The sequence below is a fragment of the Metarhizium robertsii genome (assembly GCF_000187425.2).
Source record: "Metarhizium robertsii ARSEF 23 chromosome Unknown MAA_Scf_5, whole genome shotgun sequence".
NCBI classification, from domain to species: domain Eukaryota; kingdom Fungi; phylum Ascomycota; class Sordariomycetes; order Hypocreales; family Clavicipitaceae; genus Metarhizium; species Metarhizium robertsii.
The window spans coordinates 1,035,388-1,058,475 of record NW_011942193.1 but is presented as its reverse complement, the minus strand read 5'-3'; the positions used below and the strand labels follow the sequence as shown (position 1 = coordinate 1,058,475).

Sequence of the window (23,088 nt, the reverse complement as noted above, 5' to 3'; positions counted from 1 at the left end):
AACATCCGACTCCGTGCTTCCGAGCCCAAAGTTATGCCAATAGCAAGTGCACTTTTCTTTCGCTCACCAATCTCATACATCATAGTACATTGTCCATCCTCTCCCAACATCACATGCCCTTTACACATACACAAAGAGAATTTCTTAGCTTCCATCACTGACAGACTCCATTCGCGTTACACTACCCCGTCCAACAGGCAAGCTGTTCAAATAGGCATTTGCGTGACTCAAGTGATCCCCCAGGCTCATTGCCAGTCGACGCAGCTCGTTCTTGACGTCTTCTGCCGATGCCTGTCCCTGCATGACATATGGTGACGGAGCAAGAGGCAAAGGTGGCAGGACGATGTCCTGATATGACGCGCGGGGTTGGCTGAGGGCTGGCTGTGGGGGAGGAGGATCTTGATAGGTAGCGGGAAAGGTGGAAACGCTGGGCCCGACTGTTTGCTGAGGGGTGATGTCTTCGGGGTCCATGTCTGCGAACTCGCTTAGGGAATACGGCCTTGAAGGGGGATAACTTTGCTGTGAGTTTTGGTCATCCTGATGGGGCTGTTCGTTGTCAGACGAGGGGTCGGGGTAGTCGGCGAGGGCGCTGGAAAACTCCGAGTCGTCTGACACATAGATGGAGGGTTCTCGAACCGTCGTGGGTAGCACATAGAGCGATGCATGCTTTTCAAGCTCGAAGGGGTTTGCGCCGCCGATTTCCGAGCCGCTCATGGAAGCTACATCCGAGTGAGACGTTGATGGGCGAGTATAATCTGTTCCGGAGTCTGCGAAACTCATGTCGAGGTCGATTAAGCTCCCAACAGAGGCACGGTTGTCCATTGTACTTGAGCTGGAGGGGGCGAGCTCGCTCAACGTCGTGGATGTTTGATACGACTCTGTGGGGTGATGCATCAACGCCGGTCTTGCCGAGTTAGGGGCCGAAGCATCATTGGTAAGAGGGAATCGAAACACTTCTGGGTTCGCGGACGCTGGCGGCGGCATGGTGGGAAATTTCCAATCCTGGGTACGTCGGTTGTTGTTCAGGTCGGCAGGGTCACTCAACGGCGGCCTTGGGTAGGGCGTGTCTCCGAGGTCGTAGTCTATTGAGGAATGAGAGTCACCAGCTCTGATGGTCCCCATGTCGGCAAACTGAGATATATCGCCCCCATGCAATGATGCGTCGAGGTCGATCAGGGACTCCCGAACGTCCGCTGGTGCAGCAGACTCATCTCGGAGTGGGAGATCTGAAGCTGAAGCTGAAGTGGGAGCTGGAGCCGGGAACGGACGCCCGTAGTATGCTCTTGAATTGTCTTCGTAGTTTGATATAGTATTTGGGTCAAATACCTTTTCCAAGGGTGCCTTGATAGATGGTAATTGTGGTGGTGGTCGTCGCCTGGACTTGCCCTTCTTAGGTTTCGACGTCTCCTCAAAAGCTTGCTGGCTGAAGTCAACCTCGGTACCATAAACGTCGTAAACATCCTGGGCATCTCCATCATCAAACACTTGCTGGTCAAAGGCAGCCGTGGTGCTAAAGTTCCACTCATCATTGCCCATTGCAGTAGAGGCAAGGTCGGACAAGCCTTGGGCACCGCCTATTGAAAACAGAGAGCGTCGATCTCCTCCTTGTGCCTCCCACAACTTGAATGCTCGTACTAGGTGAGCTAGCGATGACGAGGGATAGGCATCCTCCGTCTTGAGAATGTATTTGTGGCGCTGGATTTGCTCGATTGTTGGGCGTTTTGCAGGGTCATGTTGCATACAATAGGCGGCGAGATCTTTTAAGCCGTTAGAGTATCTGTCACCCTCAAGACGCGGCGTGTGCTGCTTCAGATGAGTGCCTAGTCTGGAAAAGTCGATACCATCCGTTACATTGGGCGGCAGTCCAGAGGCAATTTCATACACCAACGAGCCAAATGCCCAGATGTCGACTTCGGTGCCATATGAAGTTGACTGATCAAAGAGCTCGGGGGCCATCCAGTGCGGGGTGCCGATGAAGGTACTTCGCTTGTCAAACTTGGTTTCAATGACGCCAGCAACGCCAAAGTCGCAGAGTTGAACGTCGCCAACCTCGGTGATCAGGACGTTGGCGCACTTGATATCGCGATGAATAATACCCTGGCCGTGAACCCACCAAAGAGCCTCTGCAACTTCGCGCAGAATAGGAATGATCCATTTCTCCTGCAGCCCGCCTGGAGCAGTGGGCGTCATTAGAGTCGAGACGCTGCCGCCAGCGCAATACTCGGTAATCATCCACATGGACTGGCCAACGGGCAGTGCCTCGATGACATGATTGATATTTTTGGCGCCGCTGTCGCTCAGCAGCTTCAGGGCATTGATCTCTTTGAGGAGGTCACTGTATGTGTCGGCCAGCTTGGGGTTGACAGTGTCGCTCTCCTCGATGTCGATGATCTTGACGGCAACGAGCTTACCCGTAGTTTGAGACGTTGCCTTGTAGACTCGGCCAAAGCTTCCCTTGCCAATCAGCTCCGAGAGCTGATATCTCGGAATATCCTTTCCTGACTTTGTGCACGTCTCGACGACGGCCTTTTGCATCTTCTTGGCATCTTCAAAGGCCTTGTGTCTGGTGGCCGACATCTCAGTCAGACGCGGTTGAAGGGACGCCATTTTGGCGAGACGGACATGGACGGCAGGCCGGGCATGCAACAGTGAGATGGCAAGAGATCAAAGGGCCTAGGCCCAGTCATGCGCCGACTATGTGGAAAGATGAAGTCTGCACTCTGCACCGACAGGGAATGCGGCCATGGCCGTGCAAGTCGCCAATCTGTCAAGTCTTTTCTGATGCGCGATGTGGTTCGAGAAGTGGCAAGGAGAAGCAGTGGAGACCTGGGGCTCGGAACGAGAAGGACGGAGTACGAGTGTGTCAGATGGAGCCAGGGGCCCAGGGCAGGCCTGCCCAGAGGCCACAGCCGCAACTTGGCTGGGTGGCAGCCCGACGCTGGTGTGACTGCTAGGCAACCCCCTGCGAAGCGCGTACCTGGGTGCCGTAGCGTTGGTGGCGTTAGGGCGATGCGTACCGTCGACCCGTCGATGCTCGCCTTCAATGTCCTAGTAGGACCCGATAGCGGGCTGTGCCGGGCTCCCTCCACTAAGCAACGTCTGGAATGCCCACTCAGCGGTGCCGTGTCTTACCACCAGACATGCGTTAGAAGCCTATAGGGTCTGGTGCATGTGGCATGTACATAAGCATGTAGCAGTTACCCGACAACCATTGAAATGCCCTTCAAGTCAAGTCCAAAGCTCGCGCCAAATCTTTCGAGCTTCAGGGAGCCACACCAAGATTACACGATGACTCTCCTTACTCCTACCCATTGCTCGGTCAGAAACACACACATCTTGTTGATCATGGATTATGTGATACGATACGACATGCTATGTGCTTCCAAGTCTCTATTGCTGCTCGTGTCTAATCTCAAGTAGTTGCTGTCTAGACACCTTGTATTCTCGCTTCGCTGCGTCTCAACCACACGGTACAAAGGTCGACTTTCTCTTCTTGTCACAGACGAGATGCCCTGCTCCAGTCCAATGCCCGTTATTCATGACTCTTTTTGCATCTCTGCCACCATCTTCTCGTGAATGTCCCGCCAAGAACCCTCACATGTGTTCCTGATGACGCCAACCAGGAGCCTGGAGCATTTTATCACCACGTCCTCCATCAACTCATAGCCGCCGCCGCCTTTCTTTTCTTGAATCGTCCAGACCGTCTCCATGATGGTATTCAGTGGGCTTCGTATTCTTATAAATACACCCTTCTCAAGGTTGATAAACTCATACGTGCTTACCACATCCGAGTCCCATAGTCCAGCTGGAAGAGCGTGGACCTTGTCTGTGACTTGATAGCACTTGGGCGCCGCAACGCCGTGGAGGCCACGGTCTGTTGGAAGCTGTGGCTCCGGGTCCATTGGCTTGTCGATTGCTTCATACTTGATCATGTGTGGGTTAAACTGAATGAAGAACACGTGCCCCTGGAGCATTTCTACGCCTTTGGCTGCATTGACGTCCCCCGGAAGAGGCGTCGTATGCTTGAGAGAGTCTGTAGTGTTGAAAAGGGCTACACACAAAATATGGTTACTCAAAGCGTCCAGATTGCCATCGTACGAGTATGGATAAAGCATAGCCGGGGAATGGGGGGAGGCGGCATCTTACAAGACATATTGCTAAACACTTTGTATAGGAAATGCGAGAGCAGCCCGGAGAGATAAACAGAAAACCATCAAGAAGCCAAATTTATACAAACGACGGGGTACTTTGCTTTGCGTCGCATATGCGCACATGCATGTTTGAGGCGGAGGAGGGGGGGTTGACACCGCTGTTACGGTACGGAGTAGCGTCGAGGCTAATCTTGTTCGTCGAGACTCGTCTCGCCGTGGCCCGTGGACATCAGACAGCAAGCGACTCAGGTGGCGGTTGCAGCCGTCCGGGCCCATGGTGACTTCTCTGGTTGGAAAATATTGTGTCCATCGATGCTACTATTTCTTTGCAATTATTGCATTATTTGATAAAAAATCTCATCACGATGACCCTTTGCTTTGCTGGTTGGAGACTCTGGGTCCTGGGACCTGAATCTTGCAATATCGATTGACCTTTTGCGGCACCAGTGGCAGCCCCCACCGCCTCCTATTGGCGATGCATCCGACAGCATGTGACCTCGCGATTGTCCGTGTAACCACTACCGCGCGACTGGCGTGTCGTCGTGATGGGTCAAGTGCTGGTACCCACCTCCGCAGAAGACATCGTGAATTTTTAAATTGTTCATCTCCCATTCACGCCGCTTGCGAGCCCAAATTCCAATCTAGTATTTCCTGAAGACAACCCCTAAAGTATTGATGGATTACTCCTACGGCGTATAATGCACGGCATCCCGTACTCCGTACTGAGCCATTAATTGTCACGATGGTCGCCACGGCCAGATCGAGCCGATCCTTTACGCCTAGAAAGACTGCGACGGCAACGCTTTCGTCAAAGAAACCTGCAAAACCAAATGCAAGCATTCTTAGCTTTTTCCAGAAGACCCAACGACCAGAAGACTCTCTCTTTGTTGGAGCCACACCCGATGCTGCTACCCAGGACGATGATATCTACTGTCGGGATGACGAACATCGGTTCAATGAGTCAACAATGTCCAACAAAAAGAGAAGAATGAGCAATGATGCTCTTGCACTTCGAAAAAATGATAATGCTGTTCTCGCAGAGGTCCATGCTGATGAAAGCTTGGACAATTGTAAAACGGACAACGGTGCCAAATCTCGACTCAATCTTCCGTTCATCGTGGACTCTGATAGTGACGAGGAGGATGAGGGTAGCGATGAGGATGACAGTGGTAATCAAGATGGAGTACCTTCTCCTATTTCTCTGCAGCCAGAGAAATCATCTGTGCAAGGTACTCGTAAACCTACAAGCCCAGGCCGGCCAAAGTCCCAAGATGACCCAAATGTACGATGCCAAAGTCCCGAGAAGTTGCTGGATTCTAACGAGCAAGACCAAAAATGCCATTGGCTTACAGACCTCGAGGACTTTGGCGAAATAGATAATTTGGACTTTACAGAGTTTGAAGGCGAAGAAGCGCGGGAGATGAGATACATGCGGGAACAAGCCCGACTGGAAGCTCAGGAAGCAGGAACAGCCATACCTGAAGAGTTCGGTCAAGATTCTTTTCAAGATGATTCCGCGGCTCAGACATGTCCAATTTGCAATGGGAGTCTTCAAGGCGTCTCAATGGACGAAGCGACCAAACACGTCAACTCATGTCTCGACGGCAATCCAATACCCTTACCAGAACACAAACCCCCCACAGCTGCATCACCACCGCCTGAGATTGAAGCTACGGTAATAAGCAAACGATTTGCACGGGCCGCAATTCCAAGACCTGGACAGGCAAACCCTTTCGAGCCGGAAAACGACGGAAGCGCGGCCAAGTCTGCTTTTTCGAAGCTCATGTCAAATAAAGCCGAAGATTCCGCCTGGGCCGCGGCGGCGGCAGCCGAGAACGCTTCAAGGGGTCGTCCAGCCTACGAGAGAACATGCCCGTTTTATAAAATCATACCCGGGTTCAACATTTGCGTTGATGCTTTCCGATATGGGGCTGTCAAGGGATGTGAGGCGTACTTCCTCAGTCACTTTCATAGCGACCACTACATCGGCCTGACGGCGAACTGGATGCATGGGCCAATATATTGCAGCAAGGTGACCGGAAGCTTAGTGAAGCAGCAACTTAGAACTGCTGCAAAATGGGTAGTAGAATTAGACTTTGAGAAATCCTACGATGTTCCAGGAACAGGCGGCGCCACGGTCACCATGATACCGGCCAACCATTGCCCCGGCAGCTCATTATTTCTCTTTCAGAAGCCTGCCGACAAATACACCAATCGTCGAGGCAAGCGGATCCTTCACTGTGGCGACTTCCGAGCTTGCCCAGCTCACGTAACCCATCCACTTATCAAACCAGACATTCAAGATGCAACCACCGGCAAGCTGAGCCAGCAAACCATTGACATATGCTATTTGGATACCACCTACCTTAACCCGAGATATTCATTTCCACCACAGGCTGACGTCATCAAAGCTTGTGCCGATATGTGCGCATCACTATCTCCAGATCCTACATGTAAAGATGACTTTTGGGAGACGGGTGCCAAGGAAAAGGGGGCACAAGCAGTCAGCAAGTATTTTCAAAGTACCACGCAAAGTAACGGCGCCGTCGGGACCAAGACTTCACCCAAGTTGGGCCAACGACTTCTCGTAGTCTGCGGCACCTATTCCATCGGAAAGGAGCGAATATGCGTCGCAATTGCCAAGGCATTGAAGAGCAAGATATTTGCCATTCCCCGTAAAATCAAAATTTGCAAACAGCTCGACGACCCGGAGTTGGCCGGACTCCTCACGTCCAATCCTGTGGAAGCCCAAGTTCACATGCAGTCACTCATGGAAATTCGAGCAGAGACTCTGCAAGAATATCTGAACGGCTACAAAGGGCACTTTAGTCGCATCGTGGGTTTTCGCCCCAGTGGCTGGAACTACCGACCTCCAAGTAGCAAGCAAATGTCAGCTGATGTCTCGCCAACTAGCATACAAACACAGCAGATCCTTCATGGCAAGGGTTGGAGATCAAGGTTTGGTTATAAAGACTTTGTGGCGCAGCCGGGCAGCACCAAAGAAGCCATGTGTTTTGGAGTTCCTTACTCGGAACACAGCAGCTTTCGAGAACTCTCCATGTTCATAATGAGCTTGAGGATAGAAAAAGTCATCCCTACAGTGAATGTAGGCAATGAGAAGTCCAGAAAGAGAATGAAGGGATGGCTGGACCGATGGGCATCTGAGAGACGGCGGGGTGGTCTTCTCTACCCCTTAATAGAGGGGGAGGATAATCCTGAAGACGAGAAGATATGCTTGTGGGGAGATGAGTCTGGGAAAGGAGGAGGGGCCTGGTGGTAGATTACTCCATACACGAGGAGCGCTCGCAGGAGCATGATGATGGCTGTATACATACACACATATACGTTTGACCGGATTGAATAAGTGTCATTAGTCCATTATTCATTTTAGACTCAACGCCGTTGCCTTGGTTGTCACAAGTCCATTCACATCCCCTGCCCGTGTCCAAGCCGCGAGGCCCAAACAAATACTCACATCCCCATGCTTCAATAACCACTCAACGGGAGCCCAGTTCACCTAGCCTTGGCCTGCTGAGCAGCGGCTTCTGCAGCACAGTCAGCAAAATATACATCACTGCATCACAAAAGGAACAAACTGACCTCTCCGCGTTGCATCCTCCAACAGCTGCGTATCTACCGACCCAGCCGGCAAATGAACATAGCGCACGACCGAGCCTCGGATAAAGACGTTCTTGACCGAGCTCTAACTACCGTCAGTCCAGTGCCAGGCTAGCATTTGGCAGACGAGGGCAAAGCTGCACGCATGGCCACATGCACGGGGCGTGGGGGACAAAATACGCACCAGATGAGGGTACTTCAGCTCCTCCACGACAGAAATGTCATCCAGCTTAATGTTGAGGTACTGGTCTACGCTCTTGAGCGTTCCCTTGAGCTGGATGTCGTTTTTGAGCTCCACCGTGACTTCATGGTCAATGAGGGTTTTGAAGAAACTGCCCCTTGAGGTTAGGACCGCCCTTGAGCTCAAATAAAACATGTCCCAGGTTGGAAGGAGACAGAGTCGAATGAAAGTAGACTTCGACTTGCTGCATGGCAGGCATGCGCCGAGGGGGCAAAGGTGGGATTACCTGAAGAACAGCATGGTTTGGGGTTCAGTGGGATGGAGGTGTTGAGGATGGGCGTAAGTTTCGTGGTGTTTCGGGAGGCGTCGAGGAAGGCTCTAGGCACTCGGATTTGAGTTTTTGCCGAGATTTAAAGGGGACCCGTTGGTGCGCTCTTTTGGTACAATTTTCTGGGACTCGCGATATTTGTTATTCCTTTTTTTTGGTGAGGTTCTTGATATCTTGTTCTGGGACTACGGTGCATCGCGTTGCGAGCTGTTGAGATCCATCCACATCACGTGATTACGTTTGACTTGCTCTGGATTCTGATTTCACCTTTTGGGGGTTGAAAGAACAGATGGTGATCTTTTTTTTGTCTCTTTTTTGCCGGTCATGGAATAAATTTACCCTATTCAAGCAAATCATACACTACTGCCCATGTCTTCCTGTTTTATGCTACATTTACAAAGGCCCGCTTCTTCGCACTCCTCTCTTGGTTCTCATCTTCCCACTTCTCATCAACATAATCCTTGATACTCTTATCGCGGAGTTGCATCCCCACGACCTTGAGTGCAGCAATATTAACTCCCATTTCATCCTTTTGTCTCTTCAGCGCTGCTCGCAGGTTTGTGCGTATCCCATCCATCATAGACTTCATTGTGCGACTAGCTACAATTTGCTTGTGGTGAGTCTTGATTATGAAAAAGAGAATGCGGCACGTCAGGGGGATGTTCATGGACCGCATGGCAAAGATGTTGAGAAATGTTAACAGTATCGGGACGGTGGCAAATGGCAGAACGAGCAGTGCGTCGTGCAAGGCAGATGCCTTGATGCGTTGCAGGACTGACATGACGTGGACTTCGGCGGTGATGCTGCCAAGAGCGAGGAAGACGGGGTTGCGCTGTGGCGGGGGGGCGTGAGGGTTCATGAGTTTTGCTTCCTCATATTCTTTCATAAGGTTCAGGTCGGCCATACCCATTTCTAGGGCTTCTTGTATTCTTTCACCAGCCATCAATGTCTCTGTTGTCTGTTTTGTTGCCGCAGCTACTTCACCATTCTCGCCCTCGGCGTCGGGGTCATTTTCAAGGGAGGTTGTTAATGTGCTTTCGTAGAGCTCCTCCATTTCCTTCTCTCGCTCCTCTTCGAGGAAGATTTGCTCGTCAGTTTCCTCCCAAACCCGGATGCTCTTGTCGTGACTAGCGCTCACGAGGAAGTTTCCGGTGTGACTGATGGCAATCGTCCAGATTTCGCTGTGGTGGCCGTCTAGTCTCTGAATCTGCTCAAACTTGTCCCCGTCCCAGTATCGAATGGTCCTGTCTTTGCTACTACTGAAGAAGTGGTGGCCATTACCGTCGGAATTGTGTGGGACAAAGGCGACTTGCAGAATACTGTCCTGGTGACCAAACAATGCTTTGTGACAATCACCGAAATCCAGCCCCCATATTCTTATGTTCTTATCCGCTGAACTCGTAACAATAAGCTTGCTGTCGTAAGAGATGTCCATACTCAGGACGGGAAGCTTGTGACCATAGAGGTTGAGGTATAGCTTTAGCGAATCTACAAAAAAAACTTTGACCGTGTTGTCTAGCAAGGCCATCGCAAGCAGCTTGGCATCGGGAGAAAATTTGAGACTCAGAATATCATCAGACACTTTGAGAGTGCGTGACTGAACAAGTTTCAGCTTGGGTGTTGTCCTCTTCGTGCCAAGAATCTCCTCTTGGACAATCTTGAACTCCCAGAACTTCGCCGTCTTATCGGCACTGCCAGAAACAACGGATCGTCCATCGGGATGGACGCTAAGGCTCCAAATGGCACCCTCGTGTGCCTGCACGGCATCGATCAGTGATGCTGATGCAACATCGAATAATTGCAGTTCACCACTCTTCGTGCCGACGACCACCACTTTGTCACCCGGCAAGAACGCGCAGCAAAGAGCGTAGCCACACTCAAATGTACGAATACACGCTTGAGTCTTGATATTCCAAATCTTCATCGAACCGTTGGCTGCCGAGGCAAGCATTTTATCATCCGAGCTCAGGGACAATGCTCTGATGTCAGCTCGATGTCCCGGCAGTTCTACAGCCAAGCCGCGAGTATAGTCAGGGATGTCATCTTTCTTCTTGCGCTCAATCCTCTCCTTGTGAGGGATGCTATAGTACTCCAGTTGGTTGTTTGTTGTGCTCACCAGCAGTTGTAAGTCCTTCTGGTTGCTGGATGTTGCCCAATCAACTGAGCGGACCTTGCCCCCAGTTCTGACAATAACATACTGAACAAAGACATCCCCAACGTTCGCTTTCGAAACATCCTCATTGGCTTCATCGCCGTTTCCCGCATCATGTTCTTCGGCCTTGCTGTCCTTCTGCTTTTGTCTGCGTCGCTGTCGCTTTCGTGCTAGACTCTTTTTGATTTCCGCTTCGGATTTGATTCTCCACACATCAACACTCTTCTCGGAGCCATGGACGGCAAAGTAGTCTCGCTGTGGGTGGAAAATAATCTCGATTGCTCGATCTTTGCTTTGCCTGTGAAGTATTCCACGGTCATGAAGGTAATGGGCGGCCGCAGAAATATCGACCTGTCGGGTGCTGGCGGCTAAACCTTCGGTATCAATGGACCAGACTTTCATCTCGCCGTCATTTCCTGCGGTGATGCATCCGCTTACATCAGGAGAAACACCCAAGGCCCAGCATTCGCCATTCGTTTGAGAGATATGTGTTTCGATGCAGTGTCTTGATGAGAGGTCCCAAAGTTTAAGCAAAGAATCCTTGCCAGTCGTGAGTAGGAAGCCATCCGACGAGGTTTCATCATTCAAGAGCATTGCGCGTGATCCGTCATCATTCTCAACTTGCAACTTGGGCTCGATGAACTGGAGCCCAGTGACCTGATCCTTGTGTCCGCGTAGTTTAAATTGGCCGACTTCAGCGACCAGATCCCAAATAATAACATCGGTATCCTTGGAGCCACTGGCAAGTCGTACGCCAGAATTATCGAATGCTAGCTTCGTAACAGCGGACTTATGACCGTTGAAATTAACAATAACCGTCGAAATTTTACTGTCCCAGAGTCGGATACTACCATCATCGTATCCGATGGCGTAGACGTCTTTGTCTGCCTTGCTCTGCGCGATTGCAGTCACAGAAGCTGTACACCGTTCGTCCCTCCATCTACTGATAAGCTCTCCCTTTTTTATATCCCAGCAGAGAACTTCTTCATTCGCGGCGACGACAGCTTGTCCGGCGCCACCACTGGTCCGGTCTTTGGCAGCCCAGAGAATGTTTGAGGTGTTGGTCGTAATCACACCAAACGACTTGGCGTGTTCGTACTTTCTAATAAAAAAGGGTCAAATTTCTAGTTATTGATGGAGTGAGGCGTATAACACTGCACTTACAGGTACGATTTCACCATTGTCGCAAAATGGCAAGGTCAATTGGTGCTATCACTGTCGAACTCCAAAATGCCATCCTCACTGAGACCAGCCCTTTGGAGTGGGATATTTTTTTGCTTATCGATAGCGCTGGGTGGGCCGCCTCTTAGAACTATCTTGTCACGTGGCCGCTCACCTCTCGCGACAGCTCGATGGCCATCCCGCACTTGCTCAGCCCCACCATGTGTCGTCAACAGCTCCAGACGCTGGGAGGAGCAGGCAGATCTCGCGAACTGCAAACACATTTGCAACGATGCTTCTCCTTGATTACCAGAATGTACTGATCCAATCGGTTCTTACCGAAAGGTTCTCCGGGTTCGTAAGGGCTTGTGCTGGCTAATTTTTCACAAATAACTAACCATGTGCACCAGAGCCCCTCCTACTTCCATCGACCAGACCGTCTCCGACTTCGATGGCGTTACCTTTCATATCTCGACTCCCGAAACAAAGACTAAAATTCTCCTTTCTATCCAAATAAGATGTTTCCAGGATCTAGTTCAATATGGCGCGGAGCAGGTTCTTCAGCGAGAATATGGTCAATATGTCGCACCAGTGGAGCCTGGTTACGACTTCTCTGTGCTCATTGACCTCGAGAATCTACCTGAGGAGAAAGGTGCGAATCGCAACTATCCCCGAAGAAATTGAGCTATTCGAGAAAGCCCTAACAATCCGCGCTTAGAGGAGCGCGATGCGCTTGCAATGAAATTTGCTCTTCTAAAGCGAAATGCGATGGCAGCTCCTTTTGAGCAAGCTTACCAGGAGCATTACGAGCTGAAAGAACAGGCATCAAAATTCACTTCCGAAGAGGCCCCCCAAGGTGTTCGAGAAGGTGGCCAGGTAAAGGCGATCCGCTACCGAGAAGAAGAAGCGATCTACGTGAAGGCTAGCCACGATAGAGTGACCGTCATCTTCAGCACGGTCTTTCGAGAGGAAACAGACAGGGTATTTGGCAAGGTGTTCATTCAGGAATTTGTCGATGCTCGAAGGAGGGCTATTCAGAATGCTCCGCAAGTCTTGTTCCGAAATGATCCGCCTCTGGAACTGCAGGGAGTTCCTGGTGTACAGAACACTGGCACCGGAGAGATTGGCTATGTCACATTTGGTACGTGGACACTGTCTCCTTTGCTCACAATACGACGCTGACAGGCACAGTACTTTTCCCAAGACACTTGACCCCCCAAAGGATGCCAATTGTCATTTCGCACATCCAGACTTTCCGAGATTATTTCCACTATCACATCAAAGCATCCAAGGCCTATATTCACTCACGTATGCGAAAGCGAACGGCAGACTTCCTTCAAGGTTTGTATTCCCAAATTGCACTCGCTGGAACCAATACTTACTTTTCCTACAGTGCTGCGTCGTGCACGCCCCGACAGCGAGGAAAAAGAGAGGAAGACTGCAAGTGGACGATCATTCAAGGTCCAAGGAAGCTAAGGAGAGACGCTTGTGGAAGCATATTACGCGTGTTGATGGCTGGCGCAGTAGACAGCATCTGTCAAGTGTAGAGAACAGCACCTGTAGACGAAGTTCAATGAAAACGAGCCACCCAAAGACTGCCTTTTAGTGCTTTGGTAATAAATAGCATGCGAGTATCATCTAGTTGCCTACCAGATAGGTGTTTACTTGCTGTTGTTACTGAGTGACAAACTCACGTTGTAAGCCAGCTTGTAGACCTGAGTATCTTGGCCTCCGGTGCCAATGCACCAGACAGAACACAGTTGAGGTAAACTGGTAACTAGAGGTAACTAACGTAGTAGTGGGTGGAGTGGGGTGTTCGTCCCTGTAACATTGATAGCCTCAGGCAGCCGGACAGCTAGCTGCCACACCTAAGTAAAAGTAATCACAGCCAAACGACTTCAATCCACGTCTCAACGCTCTCTACCCGCTAAGCATCGTGGACAAGCACATGGCCAGTCGGCCTCCGGGTCGAAATTCAGGATGGTGTGGCCGTTTGGATCGCGAATCTCGACATCAGAAGACTCCAAGGACGAAGCTGAATCGACAAAACGCCCGGTGTCATGGTCTGAATCTCTAGGACGAGCCGAGGCTGATCCCTTGGGTGCGGCAAAAGAATGGGCGCCAGTAGTAGCGTTCTCTCTTGTTGGACTGGGCGCCTTGCAACTCTACGCAAATTATCTTCGTCGGATTCCGGGTGCAGCCTTTATTCGCCCATCTTTTTTCCGAACCCGAAGCCTGTTTGGCAGGGTCACGGGTGTTGGTGATGGCGATGGTTTCCATCTCTTTCACACACCGGGTGGTAAAGCCGTGGGCTGGGGGTGGCTGAGAAAGGTTCCTGAAACCAGAAAGGAACTCAAGGACCGAACAGTAGGTCCTTTTGTGGAGTAGAGGCGATCGTCCTGAAAGTCTCAACTAACTTGTGTGTGCAGATATCGGTCCGTATTGCTGGCGTCGATGCCCCGGAAGGAGCGCATTTTGGACGGCCAGCGCAGCCATTTGCCGCCGAAGCGCAGAAGTGGTTATCGGACTATATCCTACACCGGAACGTGCGGGCATATATCTACAAGCGCGACCAGTACAATCGTATTGTTGCGACGGTCTACGTTCGTCGGTTTCTTATACGCAGAAATGTTGGCTTAGAATTGGTTAAACGTGGCCTAGCTACAACATACGAAGCAAAATCGGGTGGCGAATACGGCGGACTGAAGGCTGTATACGAAAGGGCCGAAGCCAAGGCGAAGAGGAAGCGGAAGGGCATGTGGTCTGGAAAAGCGGGCGAATTTGAAAGCCCTAGGGAGTACAAGTCTCGGTATCAAGGGCAGCAAAATCCGAATGAGTAAACCGACAGCGGGCTACAACACTCAAACACCTAATTAATATACGTAGGGTTTTCGGAAGCAATCAAGAAGTGAGTCTGCCATAGAAGCGACTCTGAGGAAAGATTACCACGCCGCCACACTTGGGTTCAACTACTTGGCCAGTATATGAGACGATTGCCGCATATCCTGGGGAATAGCTACTTCCGTTGCTCCGACGGACTACGGCAATTCTTATGCCTGATGTTTGAGCCAACGTCGCAGATTTCCGCGGTGTGACACCACCTTGCGAGCCCGTTTTCTGGACGTACGTCCTCAGATCGCCCTTGAAATGCGGTCATCTAACAGATCTGGTATGTACTACGGAGTAGACAAGAAACAAAGTCCGGGGTATTGTGACGTCTGGTATAGACAAAGCAAGGCGTGGCTGTCACGAAGTCGTTCGGAAACCTGGTCTGAGGCTGTCATGACACAAACCTCATTTTAGTATGTCAACCATGGCATGATAATGTTGTACAGTGATGTAGGCAAAAGTACAACACTAGCGATGGCATGAAGCAAGTGGACGAGGATCAGATACAAGTTCACATCAAGATATACCCACGCACAAGTGTTTACGGAGCCCTTCCTCGAGTAATATTGTACAATACCACCTAGTGCTACTAGTAGGTAATATGTACTTACGAGTAGGAAGCAGGTTGATGTGGCGTGAGGGGCGCAAGATTGCTAAGACAAAAACGGTCAATTGTTGATAGGACCCGTTTCTACCCGTAAAGTTAGTATGTAGTATATCTGGCCAGCGATCATTGTACGTACAAAACATGTGTAGAACATCCGTCGTCACTTTGATACCTCTGGCCTCATCATATCGTTCTAAGCTGATCTACGGAAGGAGAATGTGGGAGAGTGCATGCCTCCGCTCTCCACGGCAAGCGTCAGAAGAGCCCACTTTCGCGCACATCGAGCAAATGGATTGACGACACAGGTCTCAGAGTCCAATGCAGCAGTATTTACTCGGCAGTTAGTTGAGAGTTTACAGGTCAGTTTCCTCTTATGCAACTGGCGAAAGGGTACAGAGCCCTCCGCATGGCAAAAAGTAAACAGAAATCATCTTTGTGAACCCCTCGCGTCTGGAGCATCTCGGCAGGCAAGCCATTCACAGCCCTCGGCTCAATGGTCAGGCACGAGGTTCCATGGCTGGTCGAACGTTGCCCCTGGCCCCACATGGTACTAATGGCTCCCGTATTTCCGGAAGGAATGGACAAAAAGGTACTCATACAACTACAAGACTTGTACTGTAGGCTGTGCGGATATTTTTGTCTACAAGATAGAATGTGGGTCACACCTGCGACAGTCCCCTGATAGGTCCAACTAGTGCGAGTTTGCGAGGTACCTGACGGAGCTCAGGCATTGCAACCCAGGCTGAACTCAACACCAACTTGCAGAGACATGAACATCCGGCCTGCACACATGCGTCAACCGCTCAATTGCATGACGACGAGCCACGAGAAAAAAAAAAGGGATAAGAAGCAACGACAGCGGCCCGAAGAGGAGGCGGAGTCTATGTAAGCCATCAGCGTTGCAGCAGCATCTCTCCCTCCTCATACTTGCCAATGCGCTGCTTACTAACTAAGTACATCTACCTGTACCTACGGAGTAGGTCGATACTCTTTGTCGCCGCCGAAAGAGCTCTGCAGGTTGTACTGGAGTGCTCCGTACAACATTGAAGGCTCTGCCAAGCAGCCCAGCATCTTCAGCCACCGGTTTTCAACTACAGCGGGTGTCACAGAATATCCTTTGGGTTGGGCAGCCGCGCCGTACTACACTCCATTCTCTATTTTGTGACATCTGTACTTTCACTATTTGCGTACTATTCTTGCCGTGCCTGAATTGAGTTTGCATGAGATAGCGGTGACCTGTGTTGGCCTTTGCCTCTCGAGGATTAGAACGCGGTGGCTTTGACCCAACATTTGGAGATGGACGAAAGTCTGCTGCACATGAAGGTACACTACCTACTCAAGTACCTACTTAGGTAGTAAGCATGAACAGCTCGTCCGGCTTGAATTATCTACTCGTGTGTTGTTGCCCTCAGGTGCCATTGCTCGCGCGCATTTTGTGAAATCGAAGCCGCATGACAGCCTGAGACTTGTACAGTTCCAGGTTACTTGCTCGTAGTTGTTTGTGCTGTGCATGTACGTCTGAAGCCTCTGTCAAGGATCCTCCTCGTTGGCGTACTCGGTACAATTGACATCACATCGGTGAGGCAGCACCAGTCCATCCAGCGACGTGTTCCACACAGACCACACAAACTGACTCTGTGCTCTCACAGTGGTGCATTAATGCCTGAACATCTGGACCTTGTTGTGCGACCCTGTCGTTCTGCACTGCCCTGGCCCATTGCTGACGTCTATGGCGCTAGACCTGTTCTGGACTGGTGACCCCTGCAAGCCCGGTGGTCACAACAACCTCTGCAATTTCCCACATTCTTTGTGTCCACCTTGGCTGTCAACCAGCCAGATCCGCCCAGCCATCCTTTGTTCCATCGAGCACAATTCCAACTCCCATCCTATCCACGGCGAGGGGGAAACCACAGCGACAGGCGACAGATTGCTTCTGCCGCTGCCGTCTTGCGCTACCGACCTTATTTCCTTCGCTATTCTTACCGATACTCTCGTTAATTTTCGTCATCTCGATTCTCTTCGTCCCTCCTTGTTTGTGTCGCGCTCGGTGCACCAAGTCGCGTTCCGACCGCTGCGTTGAACGTTTTCCAAATTTAGGAGTCACCGCGAGAAAATTGCCATGCCCGTCTCTGCGTCACAACCATCGACTCAACCATCTTGTCCCTTGCGACTCTAACTTATTCTCGCGCTCATTTTGTTCCCGAATCTCGACCCCGACCGACTTTTCATTCCTTCTCGTCGACTCCATCTCGTTCCCGGCCGTGCAGGCGGGTCAACATCGCCATGCGGTTGCCCTTTCGCCAGCACCGCTCAAGGCGTCCGCCTGCCTCCACGATCTACTCAACTTTTTTCACTCTGGCAGCGTTGGGGCCAATCTTTTCAGAAGCCATTCATTTTAATCCAGCCCCGCCCGCGAATCTCGACTTTTCTAATCTCGGCCGAATAGCAATCGCTGGCGACTTCAATGGCATCTCCCTTTACGAGTACGAGGGCCAAATATCAAAACCCCTTCCCACAAATGGCAGCGAAGCCCTCCTTGCCCGACTTCCCAATGGCGCTTTGGCACCCATTGTGTCTACTGACGCGTCTATTCGAGCAATGTGCCTATTACACAACGACGACGGCAAGTTGAAGGGAGTGGTTATTGGTGGCAACTTCACGAGTATTGACGGGACGCAATCAACAGCAATTGCGCTCTTTAACCCCAACACAACCGAAATTTCGCCTCTGAAGGGTCTGGAGGGTGAAGTTAATGCTCTATATTGCGACGACAGTCGGAAAACTGTCTATATTGGTGGCAATTTCAAGGCGTCAAACTCCACCAATGCAATCGCCTGGACGGACGCAGACGGCTGGTCAAATTTGCCATTCGCGGGCTTCAACGGTCAGGTCAATGCTATTTCCAAGACCTCCAATGGTCACATTGTATTTGGGGGTAGCTTTACCGGTTTAGGAAACACTTCTACCCCGAGCCAACCCGATAGCCAAATTATCAATCTATCTGGCGGCAAGGTTACCGCCACAAATGGTGCGACCACCAATGGATTCAGCGACCCCAAAAACATTGTATGCTCGGCAGGCACGGACGGACCTGGCAGCACTTGGCTTGCAGCTGACAACCTTCCCGCCACCTGGCAGGCCGATTTCGGATTCACATTCCAACCCACCAAGCTGCGGCTGTACAACACTCGCCAGGAAGGTCGCGGCACTAAGACGTTTAGATTTCTTGCATTCCCATTGAACGGCATTATGAACTTCACCTACGTCGACCCGTCAACTGGGAAAAATGCTTCCTGCACAAGTGAATGCCCTCTCAGCAATGATCCCAATGTCAAATTCCAGGACTTCCGCTTTGTCAACCGGGTCGGCATGGACAGCTTCCAGGTCGCCATATCAGACTGGTACGGATCTGGTGCAGGGCTTTCTGGCATTGAACTCTTCCAGGATGACATGTTCGCATATGCCATTAATAATTTCAACGAACCCAATTGCAAGGGCATCCAGTTCCCATCGACTGCGACAGCTACCGGACCCTGGACAGAGGCACCATCGGTCCAGAGCAGTTCGGATTACCTCGTGGCAAAGTTGAGCGGCGGCGACATTGATGACAAGTCTGCTTCGGTTGTATTTACCCCCAACATCGTAGAATCTGGTAACTACTCCGTCAACATGTACACTCCAGGATGTATGCCAGATGGAAGTTGCTCCGCACGAGGCCAGGTTAATGTCACGGGCGTTATGTCAACCGGCACGATCGACGCTGGTTTCAGCACGACACTCTATCAAACAAATTATTACGACAAGTTTGATCAAATATACTTTGGTTATATCGAGAAGAGCTCGGATAGTTTCAAACCCACTGTCACCCTTACACCTCTGGCTGGTCAAAACCTTCAGTCCCTCACAGTCGTCGCTCAAAGAGTAGGATTCACTCTCACCAAATCAACTGGAGGCCTCAACAGTCTGTTCGATTTTGACCCAGAGCAAAAGACTGTAGATGTATCCAGCCTGGAGAAGTCGCCAATCAACAAACTGGGCTCCGAATTCGGTCGAAGCTCAGCTGTCAAATCTCTGGTCACATCCGGCGACACACTATTCATTGGCGGAAACTTCACTTCCAAGAATTTTGTCAATGCTGTCGCCATCGGCGGCGACAAGGACACGACCAGCCCACTTGATGGCGGCCTAAATGGTCAAGTTCTCGATATGCACCTTGAGGGAACACAACTGTATGTCGGTGGCAATTTCAACAGCACCCTCAACGGCGATAAAGCACTGGGCCATGCTGCCCTGTATGACATCAAGTCGAATTCGTGGAATGTTCTGGGTGGTGGTGTTGATGGCCCTGTGGAACACGTCGTCCCCATGCGAATCAATATTACATCTGACAAAACAGAAACCGTCATCGGCTTGAGCGGGACGTTCTCACAGTGCAATGCCTTCAAGAATAACAGTATTTCTCCTGCAGAGGGCTTCGCTATCTGGGTTCCGTCTTTGCAAAACTGGCTGCAAAATATCGACCAGCCTTTGCCCACATACAACGGTGTGCTCACTGCTAGCCTTGAGAATGTTGCGGATGTTGGTGACCTCTTCGCTGGTTCGTTGACATCAGCACAGCTTCGTGCAAACGGAGCTGCCACCCTCAGTACACGTGGCCTAGGACCTTTCCCGTTCAAGATCGAAGCTGCGACCAGGTCCACCTCCAAACTGCACCGCCGTGAGAGTATTTCCAACGATACGCTTCGAGGTGTCATCACTGGTGCTTTTTACAGCACTGACAGCTCCAACATTACCGTGCTCGCCGGCCACTTTACAGCTAGTTCAGCCAATGGGTCGACCGTCAACAATTTGATGATTCTTGATGGCAAGGACAACGAGTCCATCACCGGACTGGGTTCAGGCATATCCGCAGATTCTACATTCATCACTGTTGCTCTTCAGGGAAGCGTCTTGTATGCCGGAGGAATGGTCTCTGGTACAATCGCAGGCAAGCAGATCCACGGCCTTTTGGCTTATGATCTTTCTTCAAAATCATTCGGCAGCCAACCTGCGCCAATCTCAGGGAGGAATAGCACCGTTGCTGCCATCGCTGTTCGCCCCGATACGTCTGAGGTGTATGTTGGTGGCTCGTTCGACAAAGCTGGTGCTCTAGGCTGCGAGGGTCTCTGTATTTACAATTCTAACTCAGGGCAGTGGTTTCAGCCAGGCAATGGCCTGTCAGGTGAGGTCCTGGGACTCATGTGGTCCAGCAAGTCAACCCTCGTTGTAGCAGGCGACCTGAAGGCCAATAGTACGGAGAAGCGATACTTGGCTACCTATGACGCGAAGCAGCAGACATGGTCAGCCTTCCCGGGAGCTGAGAGTATACCCGGACCAGTTCAGGTCATGACGGCTGGATCAAGAGACGGAAACCAGGTGTGGGTTGCGGGCAAGTCGGCCAAGGACGGATCAGTCTTCCTCATGAAGTACGATGGTAGTCAGTGGCTGACTGTTAATGGAACCCTTCCGGCGATTACGATTCTTCGAAGCCTGCAGGTTTTCTCGCTCACCAAGAACCACGCCAGCACACAATTGTTGGGCGAAAACCAGGCACTCATGATAACTGGCTCGATCGTTATACCAAACGTTGGCATCGCCTCGGCAGCAATTTTCAACGGCACCCATTATCTTCCCTATGCTCTGACAACGAACTCTGGCAACGTGCCTGGAACCATTGCCAGAGTCTTTACTCAGAAAGACGATTTCTTTTCAACGGGAGGTGGCAGCATGCCACTAGGCTTTGTTGTCCTCATTGGGCTTGCCATTGCACTTGGCCTAGTCCTTCTCATGGTCTTGGCTGGCATGATTTTGGACCGGCTTAGGAAGAAGCGGGAGGGATATACGCCGGCTCCAACTTCAATGTATGACAGAGGCAGCGGCATTCAAAGAATCCCCCCTCACGAACTGCTAGAATCACTAGGCAGAAGTCGACCCGGGGCAGCACCTCATGTTTGAAAGTCGTCGTTGTTTTTTTGCAGCCTTCCTTTCCCACAGCTTACCTTGATTATTGCCCGGCGTTGATTTGGCGTGTGGAGTGGATCTTTTTTTTAATATCATAACTGAAGATGGTCGAGCATTAGAAAAGAGGCCCATATCAATCCTCACTCGACAGGAACGGAGGACGGTAATCCTAACACTGCAAATATTTTCCATTGTGCATATCAGAGGCAGCAAACCAGCTTCTTGTCTCTTCTCTACACTTTCTCTGCATTTGCCCGTCATTTCACGAGACTACGACTACTGGCTAATGTATTGCCATTTTTCTCACCCATCACCAAGTGAATTTTGTTGGTTGGGTGTTGTCTTTGACCTTGATGTGTCTTCTTGTTTTTTCTTTTCTTCTTTTCACACTATCATATGAACGTTCTATTACTTGACCGTTCTTTTCTCCTTTTCGCAAGCCTTTGTTTTCTTATCTGCCGTTCACCAGTGTATATTACCTTCAGCGCAGTCTCCGCCACTAAGACTGTCGGCATACTTATTTACTTGTCGTCCCTACATGGGCGTGAGAGACGGGGCGATGATGAGATGGGGGGATGGAATGGTCAGGCACTTTTAGCAGAGGAAGGAATTATGCCATTCGAGCGTTGACGACGGTGGCAAAGGATATTGGTTGATTCCCAGTGTAGATCCATGGCAAATTAATCTGAATGTGGAATATCAAAACGAATACTCCTCGAACATGGGTGACGCTGACGAGACTTGGAAGTGAGGCAAACAGGTCGATGCATCTAGTTGCCAGTCAAACCGTTGCATGGCACGATTTGTCCCATTATCCACGGTTCCATATCTTTACGTATGTCCATCCGGTCGCCAGCAACATGCAGTGTTGAACCTCACAGAACACCAGTGTGGAAGTCATCAGTCTCATACTTACTAAATGCGACGGATATGGCCATCAAGGTCTTTTACTACATCAGGAGGTCAGGAGACACGCGGCCCTGTGTACTCTCCTCTATGATTGATTGAATCGAAACTCCTTATCATTATCAATGAAGGCATTGCAAGGTGGTCGGTCTGGTCTGACGACTGGGACATGGCCTCACCAGCAAACAGGGAGTAACTTGACCAGTACTACCACCACACCCTACGCGCCAGGTAGTTAGTTTGTCATAAAGAATTCAATTTTTCATCCTTCGGAACGGCCCTTGATACTATTTAAGGGACACGCACTAGCATGTGTGCAAAACACGCGGCTTTATGCCACATAGTCATTGTACATATATAGTGCCCTTGTCCTTGACAGGTTGTAACCCTCAGAAACCCAGCCCAGCGCGGTCTTCTTGCCAGCAAGCCGCGGTCTAACCAATCCTCCTGGCAGTCACGCCACGTTGCATATCGGGTCTTCTTGGCCCTCCCACACAAGAGTGCCAAAACAAAAAAAAAAACAGTGATTGCGCGTCTTTGATAGCATGAATTTGGGGAAAGGGCCCCTCCCCTAGCCCATTCGGCATAAAACGCTACGACCGTACGACGAGTGTAAAACACGCCCTGGTAGATGCTGAAACGGCAGCCCTATGAGGAGGGTAGATGTTGTTGGCTTCTGATTTGTGCAATCCCATGGGTCGGAATGAACTGATTTGATTCTCTGTTCTTTATAAGCGTGCTGGTTATATTTGTAATGTGAGATGCTTCGAAATACGCATGGGAAATATTTCCTCCATGGGTGTACCTGGATGTGTCGGCCCCCTTCCCCGCCTCCCCTTGGTGTCCTCTTCATCAGAGAGGAAAGTTTGGTACCCGAGAATAGCCCTTGTCGATGATGAGAAAAATGGCCGGCTCTTTGGCCGGCTCTTTGGTCGGAGTTTCGGGCATGAGAGCAGTTGTGTCGAGTATCAACGCCAAGATCATAATCCCGCCTGCTTGTATTGGAAGCTGCGGCGCTGATGGTTGTCTTTTGCTTCGACATGGCTGTACTACATACATAGACGCCAAGAGGTTTTCCTACATTGGCTCGTGTTA

The 23,088-nt window shown here is 50.7% G+C and overlaps 8 protein-coding genes across 8 annotated transcripts; 4 read left to right on the top strand and 4 right to left on the bottom strand.

The window, feature by feature from the left end:
- Positions 1-144: 144 nt before the first annotated feature.
- Positions 145-2,607, bottom strand: MAA_04334 (serine/threonine protein kinase, STE family, PAK/STE20-related protein; the record flags this gene model as incomplete). Its single annotated transcript, XM_007822332.1, has 1 exon — positions 145-2,607. One exon carries the CDS (start codon positions 2,605-2,607, stop codon positions 145-147), a length of 2,463 nt encoding a protein of 820 aa, XP_007820523.1.
- A 929-nt stretch (positions 2,608-3,536) lies between these two features.
- On the bottom strand, positions 3,537-4,115 carry MAA_04335 (uncharacterized protein; the record flags this gene model as incomplete). The annotated part of the gene is made up of 1 exon (XM_007822333.2): positions 3,537-4,115. The coding sequence occupies one exon, from the start codon at positions 4,113-4,115 to the stop codon at positions 3,537-3,539; it is 579 nt and encodes a 192-aa protein (XP_007820524.2).
- Positions 4,116-4,893: 778 nt separating this feature from the next.
- On the top strand, positions 4,894-7,431 carry MAA_04336 (DNA cross-link repair protein; the record flags this gene model as incomplete). The annotated part of the gene is made up of 1 exon (XM_007822334.1): positions 4,894-7,431. The coding sequence occupies one exon, from the start codon at positions 4,894-4,896 to the stop codon at positions 7,429-7,431; it is 2,538 nt and encodes an 845-aa protein (XP_007820525.1).
- A 233-nt stretch (positions 7,432-7,664) lies between these two features.
- Positions 7,665-8,250, bottom strand: MAA_04337 (small nuclear ribonucleoprotein LSM2; the record flags this gene model as incomplete). The annotated part of the gene is made up of 4 exons (XM_007822335.2): positions 7,665-7,696; positions 7,752-7,854; positions 7,954-8,101; positions 8,237-8,250. The coding sequence occupies 4 exons, from the start codon at positions 8,248-8,250 to the stop codon at positions 7,665-7,667; spliced, it is 297 nt and encodes a 98-aa protein (XP_007820526.2).
- A 410-nt stretch (positions 8,251-8,660) lies between these two features.
- On the bottom strand, positions 8,661-11,611 carry MAA_04338 (WD domain-containing protein; the record flags this gene model as incomplete). Its single annotated transcript, XM_007822336.1, has 2 exons — positions 8,661-11,532; positions 11,595-11,611. 2 exons carry the CDS (start codon positions 11,609-11,611, stop codon positions 8,661-8,663), a joined length of 2,889 nt encoding a protein of 962 aa, XP_007820527.1.
- Positions 11,612-11,883: 272 nt separating this feature from the next.
- Positions 11,884-13,067, top strand: MAA_04339 (Arp2/3 complex; the record flags this gene model as incomplete). Its single annotated transcript, XM_007822337.2, has 5 exons — positions 11,884-11,945; positions 12,002-12,243; positions 12,310-12,732; positions 12,852-12,932; positions 12,985-13,067. 5 exons carry the CDS (start codon positions 11,884-11,886, stop codon positions 13,065-13,067), a joined length of 891 nt encoding a protein of 296 aa, XP_007820528.2.
- A 504-nt stretch (positions 13,068-13,571) lies between these two features.
- Positions 13,572-14,431, top strand: MAA_04340 (nuclease (SNase-like); the record flags this gene model as incomplete). Its single annotated transcript, XM_007822338.1, has 2 exons — positions 13,572-13,958; positions 14,021-14,431. 2 exons carry the CDS (start codon positions 13,572-13,574, stop codon positions 14,429-14,431), a joined length of 798 nt encoding a protein of 265 aa, XP_007820529.1.
- A 2,939-nt stretch (positions 14,432-17,370) lies between these two features.
- On the top strand, positions 17,371-21,081 carry MAA_04341 (cellular morphogenesis protein; the record flags this gene model as incomplete). The annotated part of the gene is made up of 1 exon (XM_007822339.1): positions 17,371-21,081. One exon carries the CDS (start codon positions 17,371-17,373, stop codon positions 21,079-21,081), a length of 3,711 nt encoding a protein of 1,236 aa, XP_007820530.1.
- Between the last annotated feature and the right edge of the window lie 2,007 nt (positions 21,082-23,088).